Source organism: Strix uralensis, chromosome Z (assembly GCF_047716275.1).
Source record: "Strix uralensis isolate ZFMK-TIS-50842 chromosome Z, bStrUra1, whole genome shotgun sequence".
In the NCBI taxonomy this organism is placed as follows: domain Eukaryota; kingdom Metazoa; phylum Chordata; class Aves; order Strigiformes; family Strigidae; genus Strix; species Strix uralensis.
Genome location: NC_134012.1, coordinates 61,796,311 through 61,807,820, shown reverse-complemented (window position 1 = coordinate 61,807,820; position 11,510 = coordinate 61,796,311). Strand labels below are relative to the sequence as shown.

At 40.4% G+C, this 11,510-nt stretch overlaps 1 protein-coding gene across 6 annotated transcripts; it reads left to right on the top strand.

The window, feature by feature from the left end:
• The first annotated feature begins 288 nt into the window (after positions 1–288).
• MACIR (macrophage immunometabolism regulator) lies at positions 289–11,162 on the top strand. 6 transcript variants are annotated; one of them, XM_074856249.1, is made up of 3 exons: positions 294–366; positions 5,623–6,150; positions 8,780–11,162. In XM_074856249.1, exon 3 carries the CDS (start codon positions 8,801–8,803, stop codon positions 9,422–9,424), a length of 624 nt encoding a protein of 207 aa, XP_074712350.1. In that variant the 5' UTR covers positions 294–366; positions 5,623–6,150; positions 8,780–8,800; the 3' UTR covers positions 9,425–11,162. The 6 variants fall into 6 exon arrangements, with proteins under 6 accessions (XP_074712348.1, XP_074712350.1, XP_074712354.1 ...); XM_074856250.1 differs by lacking the exon at positions 294–366 and adding an exon at positions 695–1,362; XM_074856251.1 differs by lacking the exon at positions 294–366 and adding an exon at positions 695–1,366.
• Positions 11,163–11,510: the final 348 nt, after the last annotated feature.

Here is an 11,510-nt window from a genome sequence, read left to right as displayed (position 1 = left end):
GGCAGCCTCTAGCGTAGCCTCGGCCTTCTCCTCACAGACACTAGCACGCGAGGGGCGGTTTTACAGAGAGAAGGGAGCATGGGAGAGAAGGGGTCGAGACCACAGGGGGCCACGGCGCCAGCCGGACCCCGGTTGGATCCATCCCCCTGCGGGGTGCGGGGAGCCACCGGCTGCCTTTGGGTCCCGCCATCCCGCGGCTGGCCCAGACCGGAGCGCGCGGCGCCACCCGGCACCGCCCACCGCCGCCACTAGCTGGCGGCCCGCCCGCCACCTCTGCGCCCCGCCCTTAGCCCTGGCGTGCGGAGCGCACCGCGCTGGCTGCCTCGCTGCTCCTTCCGCGCCGGGTCCCGCCGCCCTGGGCCGCAGGTAGGAGGCGGGGATGGTGCTTCTCCGCGTAGCCGTCGGGGCGGTGCCTCGGCCTCCGCGGCCTCGGGCCCTGTCCGCGCCTCGCGGAGCGGATACCAGAGCGGGGGGCGACGGGTGGGCACCGGAAGGGGCCGTAGGGCGGGGGGAGTGGGGCCGACCCTGGCGGCTCGGCGGGAGAGGTGCCGTGCGGTGGGGTCGAGGGGCGGTGTGGGGCGACCGGCAATTGTGGAGGAGAGGCGGGCGCGGCCCGTGGCGGGACTGGCCTGGGAGCCGCAGTGATGCCGCCCGCGGCCCGCCGCCCCCCGGACCGGGGCGGGAGTCACGGGGAGCCGCTCGGCGGGGCGCGGCCCAGCCCTCCCGCGGGCGGCAGCGGCGGCTCCTCTGCCCCCTCCCGCGGTACTGGGCGCCGCGGTGGGGCCGCTCCCGGCTTGGAAGCCGCGTAGCGGCTGGGTCTGGGGTCGCGGGCGCGTAAAACGGGCTTTACCCGCGCAGCACGGAGGTTCTGGCGCGTATCCACCGCCCGCCTCTTCCGTGAGCCGAGCGGCGGGCCCCACGCTCCCCGCAGGTCCGTGCACCCTGCGCTCCCAGCCCACGGCTGCTTCGCTTTCCCCAGCAGTAGCTGATGAACGCGGTGGAAGTAAGCCAGCGGTGAGAACTACCGCAGAGCGTTCGTGGAGCTGTCCGGGCACATCTAGGAGGAAACGAGGGTGTTGGCCCCGCTACCCGCTTGCGGAATTGTCATGTGGGGCCTGAAGCCTGCAGTGAGGTTGCTCAAGTGCGCTTTCCGTGCCAGCCGCTGGTAACTGTGTAAACGGTGAAAAAGACAAGAGTTCACCTGTTAGCACCTGTATCTTTCCATAACCATGTATAGCTCGCTCCAGTTGCAACTTGCAACCACCAGCAGACGCCATACCGTTCTTAATACTCTTCGGCCAACGCTAAACCTGAATATGACCTTACTATTCAGTCTGGTAGTAACAAAGTGCCCAGCTTTCTGTAGGTAACTTTGTATTTCTCTGTAATAAAGATTGATTAGTGAAGGGTAAACGGAGGTTCAAAGCTCTGTTTAGACATTGATTGTACCATCCGTGATACTCATTGACAGCATTTGTGCACTCCAATGTGCATTAAAGTGTTTGTTACTTTACAGAGTATGAAGCTTCTCAAGCTACTTTGGTTTATTGACAGGTGTGTTTTGCCAGTTCTGTCTCTGCATTGGGGAACTGCTGAACAGTTGAGGTGCTGTTTTGAGTGGTCTACAGATCTGTAGGAAAATAGTCTCAGGTCTTAATTTCTTTATATATGAGTTATTTATATCCTATATTACATAAGGGGTTTAGCTGACATAAGTGTGTGTATGTACCTACTATAAAGAAAATAGAAGATTATGTGCATTAGTAGATGTTTTCTATGAGCATGTCTTTGCTTGTTAGTGTGCTCTCTAGAGTGAGGCAGTACTGTACATATAGTGACTGAGTCACTGTACATACATACATGCTTGCATAGCTGTATGTAGAAATGAATCAATGGCAGTAGCCTGCAGTTACACAGAGCTCAGTGGGAGTGATGGAGAGGATCTGTGATGGGGAGGACTTGCTGCTTTTACCAGTAGTTGGCCAACTTTTGACATGGCTCATCCTGAATACAGTAAGAGTCCTTGGAGTATTTCCAAAAAGGGTGTAGTGAGGACTGCAGAACCGATGCTTTGTTTTGTCATGGGGAGTAGAAGTGTGCAGCACTGGTTCTTTTTCCTACTTTTTCCCAATCATCTCCCTTACTGAAAGCTTCTCCTCCCACCACCCTGCTGCTGTTGGTGTATTTTGAACCATATTCTGTCTTGAGTGGTGTGCTTGCTTTATTTTTTTTTTTTTTTTCCCCCTTGGGGGAGAGTGCTTGTTAGTATAATGAAGATGGAGGAGGGTGGTTCTCACAGTGACTTTGAAGCAGAGGGAAGTGAGGCAATGGCAATGTGATCACTGAAATTAAGTTATTGCATAACAGTACCAACATTGTACTTATACTGCTAGCTTGGCCATCGTATGCAAATGCAGTATGTTATGGTAGAGTCAGATGAACTGAGTATTCCAGGACAAAGTTTTCTGTTTGCACTACTTGTAAGTTTAATACAAATTTACTGTACCTGCATGTGCTGCTGGGCTTTAATTAATTTTTATTTCATACATATATTACACTTAAACACTTGGTTTTAGGTAGCATTTAAGTATGGAAAGGAGCATTTGAGAAGGAGGCAGAGAACAAAACTTTAAAGCCATTATAAATGTAACTAGTAAGCTTGAGGAAGTGACCTTTAGCAATGTGGATGGTATTAAGCGAGTGAGACATCTGTCCAACAAACACCTAAATATCTGCTGCAGATCACATCAAGACAAAGAACTAGTCATTTAAAGTGCTTCAGTTAAAAAAGAAAACGAAACAAACTCAATTATATTAAACATATTTTTCCTGAGATCTTTGAGTAGATTGTATTTTTAACTAATATATTTCTTTGAATAGCTGTTCCTAGGCAAAGGCTGAATATAATATTGTTGTTGTTTAGGTTGATAGTCTCAAGATAATATCTGCAGAGCCATATTTTCAGATGTGACAATATATATAAGCTATGAGAAGATGAAAATCAAAAACACAGAAAAACAAAATTTACTTATAAAGAAAATATTCCTTTAACTTACTGATGAACTAAGGAATAAAAATTGTTTTACAATATGCATCAGCTACCTTTATGCTGGCCAGGACCATCAGTTTACTGATGGAGTGGAGCAGGGAAGTGTTCATCTGTGATTCCATCCAGCAAGGAATTTGCAGTGTTTATTTCAAAGACTCTAAATGTTTCACAAAGGTTACCCTCTGTTAAACACTTCTATCTAATGTTGCTTAGCAAAGAGATGTTAAAAGTTAAATGGCCTTCTTTCCCACCATTTTCTTTTACTTTCCCTGCTTGCTAAGTCTGCTCATGCAAAATTCATTAGCCTGGACCAACTTTTGAAATTCCATCTGTCTCTTTTATGTGTAAATTGTATGCTCTGTCATGCTGATCTGGTCTGAGCTAGTCACTGGAGTTGCCAGTTGTAGTTACTCAGTAATTAGTTTGTGATCCTCTTCATTTTTAAAAGGTAGTTTCCTGGATCATAATTGTTTTCTGTTTAAAGCTGCATTAATAACAAGATTAACAAACAGGTTAAATAGTTCTTGCTTCTTGCAGTAGGAACGTATTGTTAGAAATCAATTTAATTTTCTTCTGCAAAGTGTTTAATAATTCCATGTTCTGTATAAGTCATATGGTATTTATTGTCCAGTATACTGGATTGCTGAAAGGCTTAATATTTCAACTGTTGACAAGAACCTCCCCTCCAACTATTCTGCAGTTATCATTTTTACTGGTTGTTTTGTGGACTGTTGTTTTGCATCACATCCTGGAATTATGGCACTGGCTTTATTAATTCAGTAATATCCATTAATTTGTTTTCTTAAGGCTTGAAAGATCATAACATATGCTTTATGCATAATTTCATTTTCTTGCATGTAATTTTGAGAAAAAATCCATGCTAATTTTTTTTCATACTCCATCTGAATGTTGTCTCATGTGGTGCAGCAATTTAATATTACCCCCATTCTGTTTTTCTTTAGCTTAGAGTATTTTGGAATTTCTCCTAAGGAACAGCAAGAGTTGGTGAAGAACATGAGTAGTTTATTGGTACCTTTCATGATCTTGTTCTCTGTGATTCTCCCCGCACAGCCCCGCCTTTTCCTGTCTCTACAAACATGGTATCAGTCTGTAAAACATAACACAGCTATTACAGGGGACCTTCAGGAGCCTGGTGAAGTAACATTAGTCTAAGTCCCTTCAGCTGAATGTGAAGAGCACAGCTAAAAACTCTCTGGCAGCACATGCAGCAGTATCACCAGCTTGCGCTAGAAGAACCTACAAGCTGCATACATCTCAAAGTCTATGGCCTGGCTGCCCCAGCTCTAGAAAAGAAATGTGGCACCTTTGTGGATACTCTTACATAGCTGAATTTTAGCTTGATTTTTTTTCCCTTTTAACTAAGTATTTAACTTGTTTTAGTCGCAGATTGGAAATAATTATTTCCAGAAAACTTTGCTCTACAATTACAAAAATTCCGTTAGGATATTTCAGTGACAGAGAAATGAGATGGGATTTCCAAGACCACATATTTCTTTTCAGATTGCAAGGGGAAAGATGTAGACTTTATTCTTCCCCTTCACAGAGACAACTGAAATAATTAAAAATGTGTGCTGGCTTCACATGTGCTTCACATGTGCAGGATGACTTTACTTACTCCTGATATTTGATAGACAAACATATCTTTTAAGTGCATTGTATATATTAAGTAATGGCAGCACAGAGAAGGGAAAGTGTCAAAACTCAGTTGATCTCTCTATCCAGTATGTTTGACACTTATGAGTCTATTGCCATATTTCCATTCTGCCTCCTTGTGAAAGATTCTATAATTGGAAAACCTTTATATTTGCAAAATGTGGAAGTTTTGATGTTTTTACCCTTGAGCTATCCCAAGCATATTAACGTATTCTTTGAGGCAATACAATGATTTATAGTAGTTAACCTAGATTTTCTATTCACTATTTCTCTTCTCTGTGTTTTAGACAATTTTCTCGATATTTAGTGGATTGGGTCAGATTAATTTATATGCAGAGCCTGCTTTAAATTATAAAGAGAATCGATAAAAATCTTAATGAAGTGAATTGTATTCTGAAAGCAATTCTGGTGTGTGTTGGTCAAGTGAATTCTCGTGGTAACTATTATTTTCAGTTATTTTCCATACTTCTTACAATATGTGAAGCGGCAGCAAAGAAAAGGCTATGCCATCTTGTTCCTTTTTGCCTTGTTTTGATTTTGTAGTAAATCTTTAATTATAAATTGTCTTGAATTGGCATCACTCTGTTGTCATTCTTTTTTAAAAAGCAAGAGACAAGGCAGTTGTGATCTGAAGAAATAATATTTTTAAATTGAAGTACTGTTTTTTTCAGTATTATAATTGATGCTGAGAATTACCGATGAGCTTACATCACTACGTAGCAATGAATATAATAGCAGTCATCTAATGCCTTATAACTATGGAAATGGCCTAAAAATGCAGTCTAAAAGTTCTGAATAAATATTTGTATGTAATGGTATCTACATTCACAGGTACTGTGAATCTCAATTTATTTTCTCTTATAGAAGTTTTCTAAATAATGTTTATCTTTTTTCACCAGATAAGGAGACAAAGCATGTTGAAGACATATGGCAGCTTGAGTAACTCCCATTAAAAGTCTTGGGAAAGAACAGCTGAGCACATGCATACATGCTGAGTTTTGGACCTCTGCCTGTGGGGCTGGCCTGTCATTCCTCTCACCAGCTAGCAGTGCTGTTCCCTTGTTCCCTTGAGCTTCTGACATTTATGGCACTAGCTTCTGACACTACTGTTGCTTTCAAGTGTCTGTTGGATTTATTGGTTTTAGGGGTGGACTATTCTTCACACTGGAGCACAGACAAGAAGTTCTGCAGTTTCAGGCTGAACTACTAGCCTGGAGCTTGCTGACTTGAAGGCTTTTCTGCTCTGATTTTCCTTTGTACTGTTTTTGACTGGTGAGGGGTAATTGTTCGGCAATGAATCCTGCCTCCTTCCCTCCTGTTTGTGGTTACTCTTCAAAGTTGATTGCTTTTTGTTACCAGGGCACACACCCATGTTTCAAACAGAAGTAAATGAATTTTAAAAGCTGTGTTCTGAGAAGAGCTTTCAGGTTGCTTTCAAGCTCTCAAGACTTTTTTAACTCAAAAAGCGCATGAGGACATCTCTTCCTCCTTTTCCTTAGGGCATGTATTGCTGTTGCAAGTCATTGTTGGGTTTGGGTTTTTTTTTGTTGTTGCTGTTTATATGTGACTAGGCAACATGAGTCCTTTCTAACCTTGCTGTCTGACTATTTTATTTATACTTTTTCTAGCACTTGTACTTTTTCTAGCATCATTTCACCTTTTTAACAGAATGGGTTGAGTCTTTCTAGAAGATTGCTGGAAAGATTTCTGAACTGCAGGGTAAAAATTGGGAATTAAAATAACAGGAATGGTAAATATTTAGGTTCCTTGGCTAAAACCACAGGGTAGCCGAAAGTTTTAATGTAAAATTTTTGTGTGCTATGCCTCCAGTAACCATGATTCCTGATGGTGCAGGAACTGTAATTCCTACTTAAGGAGTTGTCATGAATATCTTTAACTCAGTGGCTGAAACCTCACCATATTTATTGTCTCACTACTAGATATGGTGCTAAAGTAGGAAACAGCAACTGCTTCTGCTATTCTGAAAGTTTTAATTGACCCCATAAATATATTTCAAAGTCAGTTAAATATAATGGGCAACATTCTTGAGTTTTACGTGCATGTTTTTTTCAGCAAGAAATTTTGGTGTTTGGTTTGCTTCAGTATTTGAATTCTTTATTTATCTTTTGGTGTGCTACCTGTATTGTAAAATTCAAAATGCTCTAAAAGCTGACTGGATGAAGTGTATCTGTAAAAGTTATGCTACACAAAACTTATACTGAAGAAGCAGATGGCCATTTTGAGAACTGAAAAAGGACATTTAAGACTAAAGGAACATTAGTAATAGTGTCTCCATAATAGAAGTTTGACAATGGCAAATAAAACCCTCTTCAGCAGAACTGGAGATTTTATCTACTTCTAGTTTATTAGTATAGGAAGCAGCAGGTTGATTTGAGACTAAATAGGGAAGCAGAGATGGGAACACTACTTAAAATGCTCCTTCCCAGTCCCTGAATAGAAACAAGGCAGGCTTAAATCTTGCATGAATCTAGATTATTTTCTTTTGCAAGTGAGATATGCACACAGCTTTCCCTCTTATTTTAAGAGAAATGGAGATTGAACCTGATAGAATTTTTGAGGATGTCTAATTGCCAAAGTTTGAATAAAGTATTCCCTTGTTTGTTGCATCTTGCTACTCAGCCTGTGACCTCCTAAGCCTCAGAATGGCAGCAAGTAGCAGCTTTAAAAGTTTGCAAACTGGTAATAGCATGTTTTAAGACAGTCTCATTTATGAAACATTACTGAGCTTTTGAATGTGGTTTATGGTCACCTATAGTGAAATTCAGAATTTTGTTTCTGCTTGACACTTGCATACTAACTTGCCTTTCTTCTTTGAGTCTCATTGCCTTTAAACATTACAAAGCTATGCTGAATGTTCTGTGAGTTATATTAACTAGAGAGCTACTAGCTACTGTTTAGAGCAAAGGTGAGGCTAACAATGGAGGAAGGACTTGGAAACAAATGCGACCTTTCTATTTTGTTAAGTAGCTGAGCCACCAAGATGGTGTAGATTTTGAAAACAAAGAAATTAAAAGAATTAAGCCTTCTCTGTGTTCTGGCATCCACTGGTGTATACTTGCTGGGGTATTGACTTTATCTTTCCACGTTAGAGATGGTAATGGCTTGTGGCAGACAGCTGTATCTGTAAAGGCACCAAATGATGTATTTGGAATAGTTGTGAGGGAAGAAAGGTCAGGGTGAAATAGTCTGTTTCCAAAAGAAATAGAAAACCATAGCAGTCCAAAACCAGAATATCCCAAAAGAAATAGAAAACCACAGAATTCACAATATTGGTTATTCTTAAGATGCTTATAAGAATCTTGTGCTATATTCATTAAATGCTAATATACTGTTTCCTTTCTTAGAAATACATTAGAATAAAATAGTATGAGTTTGGTTGATTGTGAATAAGATGATAGGTTGGGGGGGGGGGAGGGACGAGGTGGGTAGGATTACTGATGACATATAAAGACAGTTGTTGAACAGCCAGGATGCCATTCTTTGAATCTAAAGCAAGCTGTCTGCACATCTGGAAGAGGGAAGTATTGCAGTACTCTGAGCAGATCAGGTCTAGTCTGTGGTCGTGCTTGACTGAGGTAGCAGCTGTTAGACATATTTTTTTAAAAAAGCTTTGTTTACTGAGATTATCAATAAAAAAATTTCACAGCTGAATATGGGAGAAGTTGCTGTGGATATGCTAATGGGTGTAGATGGCCTCAGAGGCAAGGGGCTATAAGGAATCAAATGGACTAAAAGAATGAAAAAATGGACTGGAAAGATGCTTCTTTTTTGTGTACAGTACTACTCAAGAGTGTTTTTAACGTTTAAGAATATCAGGAGTATATTTATGGTATCTTTTATTAAAAAAAAATCTAAGATAATTTTAAAAGGCAGATGTTGGTGATAATTTTGTTATGCAACACCCTGCAGAGGCTGACTAGAGAAGTTCTGGTCATGAGTTTCTGGGTGATACAAAATCTCATTTCTGCTGTCCTCTCTCAACTCTTCATGTTGCATAAAGGCTCTATTTCTGATCAAGCTCTGTTTTATTTTTAGGAGGATAACACTGTGTGTAAAATGGAAGTAGACATAAATGGAGAGTCCAGAACTACCCTATCCACTCTCCCTGTGCCTCTTGCAGAGGTGAGTCCTGTGGGCAGGATGGAAGCAGAGAAGCCCCGCTGTTCCAGTACCCCCTGCTCACCAATGCGACGGATGGTTGCAGGATATCAGATCCTTCACATGGATTCTAACTACCTGGTTGGCTTCACAACTGGAGAGGAGCTGCTAAAATTAGCCCAGAAGTGTACAGAAATTGAAGAGAATAAAGGGGAATCTGGGTCGAACTTGTGTTCCAAACAGCTTGATTCAGGACTTGCACGTTCCTCCCGTTTGTACAAAACTAGAAGTAGGTACTATCAGCCATATGAGATCCCAGCAGTAAATGGAAGGAGGAGGAGACGGATGCCCAGCTCAGGGGATAAATGCACTAAGGCTTTACCATATGAACCTTACAAGGCACTTCATGGTCCCCTGCCTCTTTGCCTTTTAAAAGGCAAAAGGGCTCATTCAAAATCACTGGACTACCTCAATTTAGACAAAATGAGCATTAAGGAACCTGCTGACACAGAAGTGCTACAATACCAGCTCCAACACCTTACCCTTAGAGGGGACCGTATGTTTGCAAGAAATAACACATGAGCTATTATTTCGAACTTAGAACCAATTTCTGATTAAATTTCTGTTGCTGCAAAAATCCACTGTTGTACTGTGTACATGACTGTCTACATTGTAGGTGGTTGTATCAGCTAAATGTTATCAGAAAGCAATTTATTTGAATAGAATCTTGGCAATACAATATGTTGCAAGTACTTGGAGTGAGAAATCTTTCCTGAGCAAGCAGCTTCTGATGCAAATTTGACTGCAACTGGTGAATATTTCTTTGGATACCTTTTAACAAAAAGCAAAAGCATTTGATTTTTGGGTTTGGGATAATTTTTTTTGTACAGTTAGATCTAGTACCTTCAGTAATTTAACTGAAAAATTGATAATGTCTGCTTGGTTGTTGCTAGTTTTGGCTTGATGTTAGAAACTGCTCTTGAATAAGCACCCAAGTTGAGGAGGTTTTTTTGGTTTCACTTTTTGTTCCTGTATTCTACAGTAAAATGTATGTATTACTTTTGTCTACATCGTGGGGAGGAAAGTGATCTTGGCTAAAGTGGATCACTTGCTATTTAAACAGTTCAGTTCAAACATTTTCAAACTATGCTTGCACTGGTGATGAGGGTGAGTCACTCATAAAACAAACCTTTGCTACTTGAATCATATTAAATTATTTTTTAGTTTTGGCATGGAATTAATTGCTTTGCCTCCTCTGTTCTATAAAATTTGTTCGGGATAAGTATTTGTGTTACTAAAAACAAATCCTTTTGGGAGTGAATGTTTTTTTGTTAGTGGGATTTATTTTTTACACTGTCTTGACACACAAACAAGGATTCACTGCAAATTCCAGTAAGTACACTGGAATGTCTGCATTAGTATGTCAGTACTATTTTTTATTTTAATTCATTATTTATATAATGTATAGTAACAGAAGATGTCATATAACTTCAGCATTGCTTTAGAAATTCAGTTGATATGAAGCACTGAACCCTTGAGATCCGGAAGGCTGATTTTTTTCTAGTGGAGTGCGAGTGAAGTATTTCTGTATCAGCATTGAAGAGATGATCCTGGATTATTCAAAAGAGTAGATTGAATACACTGGTTTACTTTTGTTACTTAAGAATTTTTTATCCAAACATTACATTAAATGCAGTTTTGACAGCTGTGTTCCTAGATATATTTAAAACATTTTAGTAACTTATGTTTAAAAATGAAAGCTAATTTTTAGACTTTTTTTAGGTGCAATCTTTTACTGAAGCAGTGTGCAACTGGGTTTTGTATGATGATCTCTGCAGAAGAAGTTAAAAATAAGATCACATTGTTTTGAAAGATTAATTATTTTATCAGTTGTTTCTGGTAGAATTAAGATTTTTTTGGTTGTTTGTTTGTTTATCGTGCTGAATGAACAGGAAGCACTAGTTAGTGCATGTGCTGTGGAAAATGAAGGATTCTTCTCGTTCTGTCGTTTACTCCACAGCTGTAAATGAAGGCAACCCAGTAGTCTGCATTTTGCTGGTTTGGTTATTTTTTTTTAGGTTTATTAGAGTCCAACAAACTGATATGTAATTTTAAAAGTTAACTACACCTTTGTAAATTTAATGTATCGAACAATGATCCTGAAAGTAAAATCTTCCTATATAGTCTGTAGTTTGAAAAACAGAATATGGTCAGATGCCAAAGAGATAGGGGTTTTGTTTAAGGAATAAACACCACTGTTCATTGAAATACCCTATGAAACTGTTTCTGGCTGAAAAATAAAAAGGGTGGTATAAACAACTGTTGTTGTTGAGTCTTTTGCTGTGTTTCTCCTATGACATTTAAAAAATACATCTTTAGACCAGGGATCATTTAAAAACAACTTGAGAGCAGGAATCTTGGACTTCTGTGAAATAGATGCTTAAGTTTGTTACTTTCAGGAAACGGGCCATGCAATTACTGATATTTTGTGCATGTTTCTAGTGTCATCCAGCGTCCTAATTGTATAGCTACAGTAGAGAGGTTGATGGCTATCTGGCCAAGTTAAAGCATAAAAATGTGGTAATATTGTTTGCTTAACGTACACAGTTGCAGATCTCATAGCATATCCTCATTCAAGAGCCCAATGTTTTGCAAGTTTGGTTTGTAA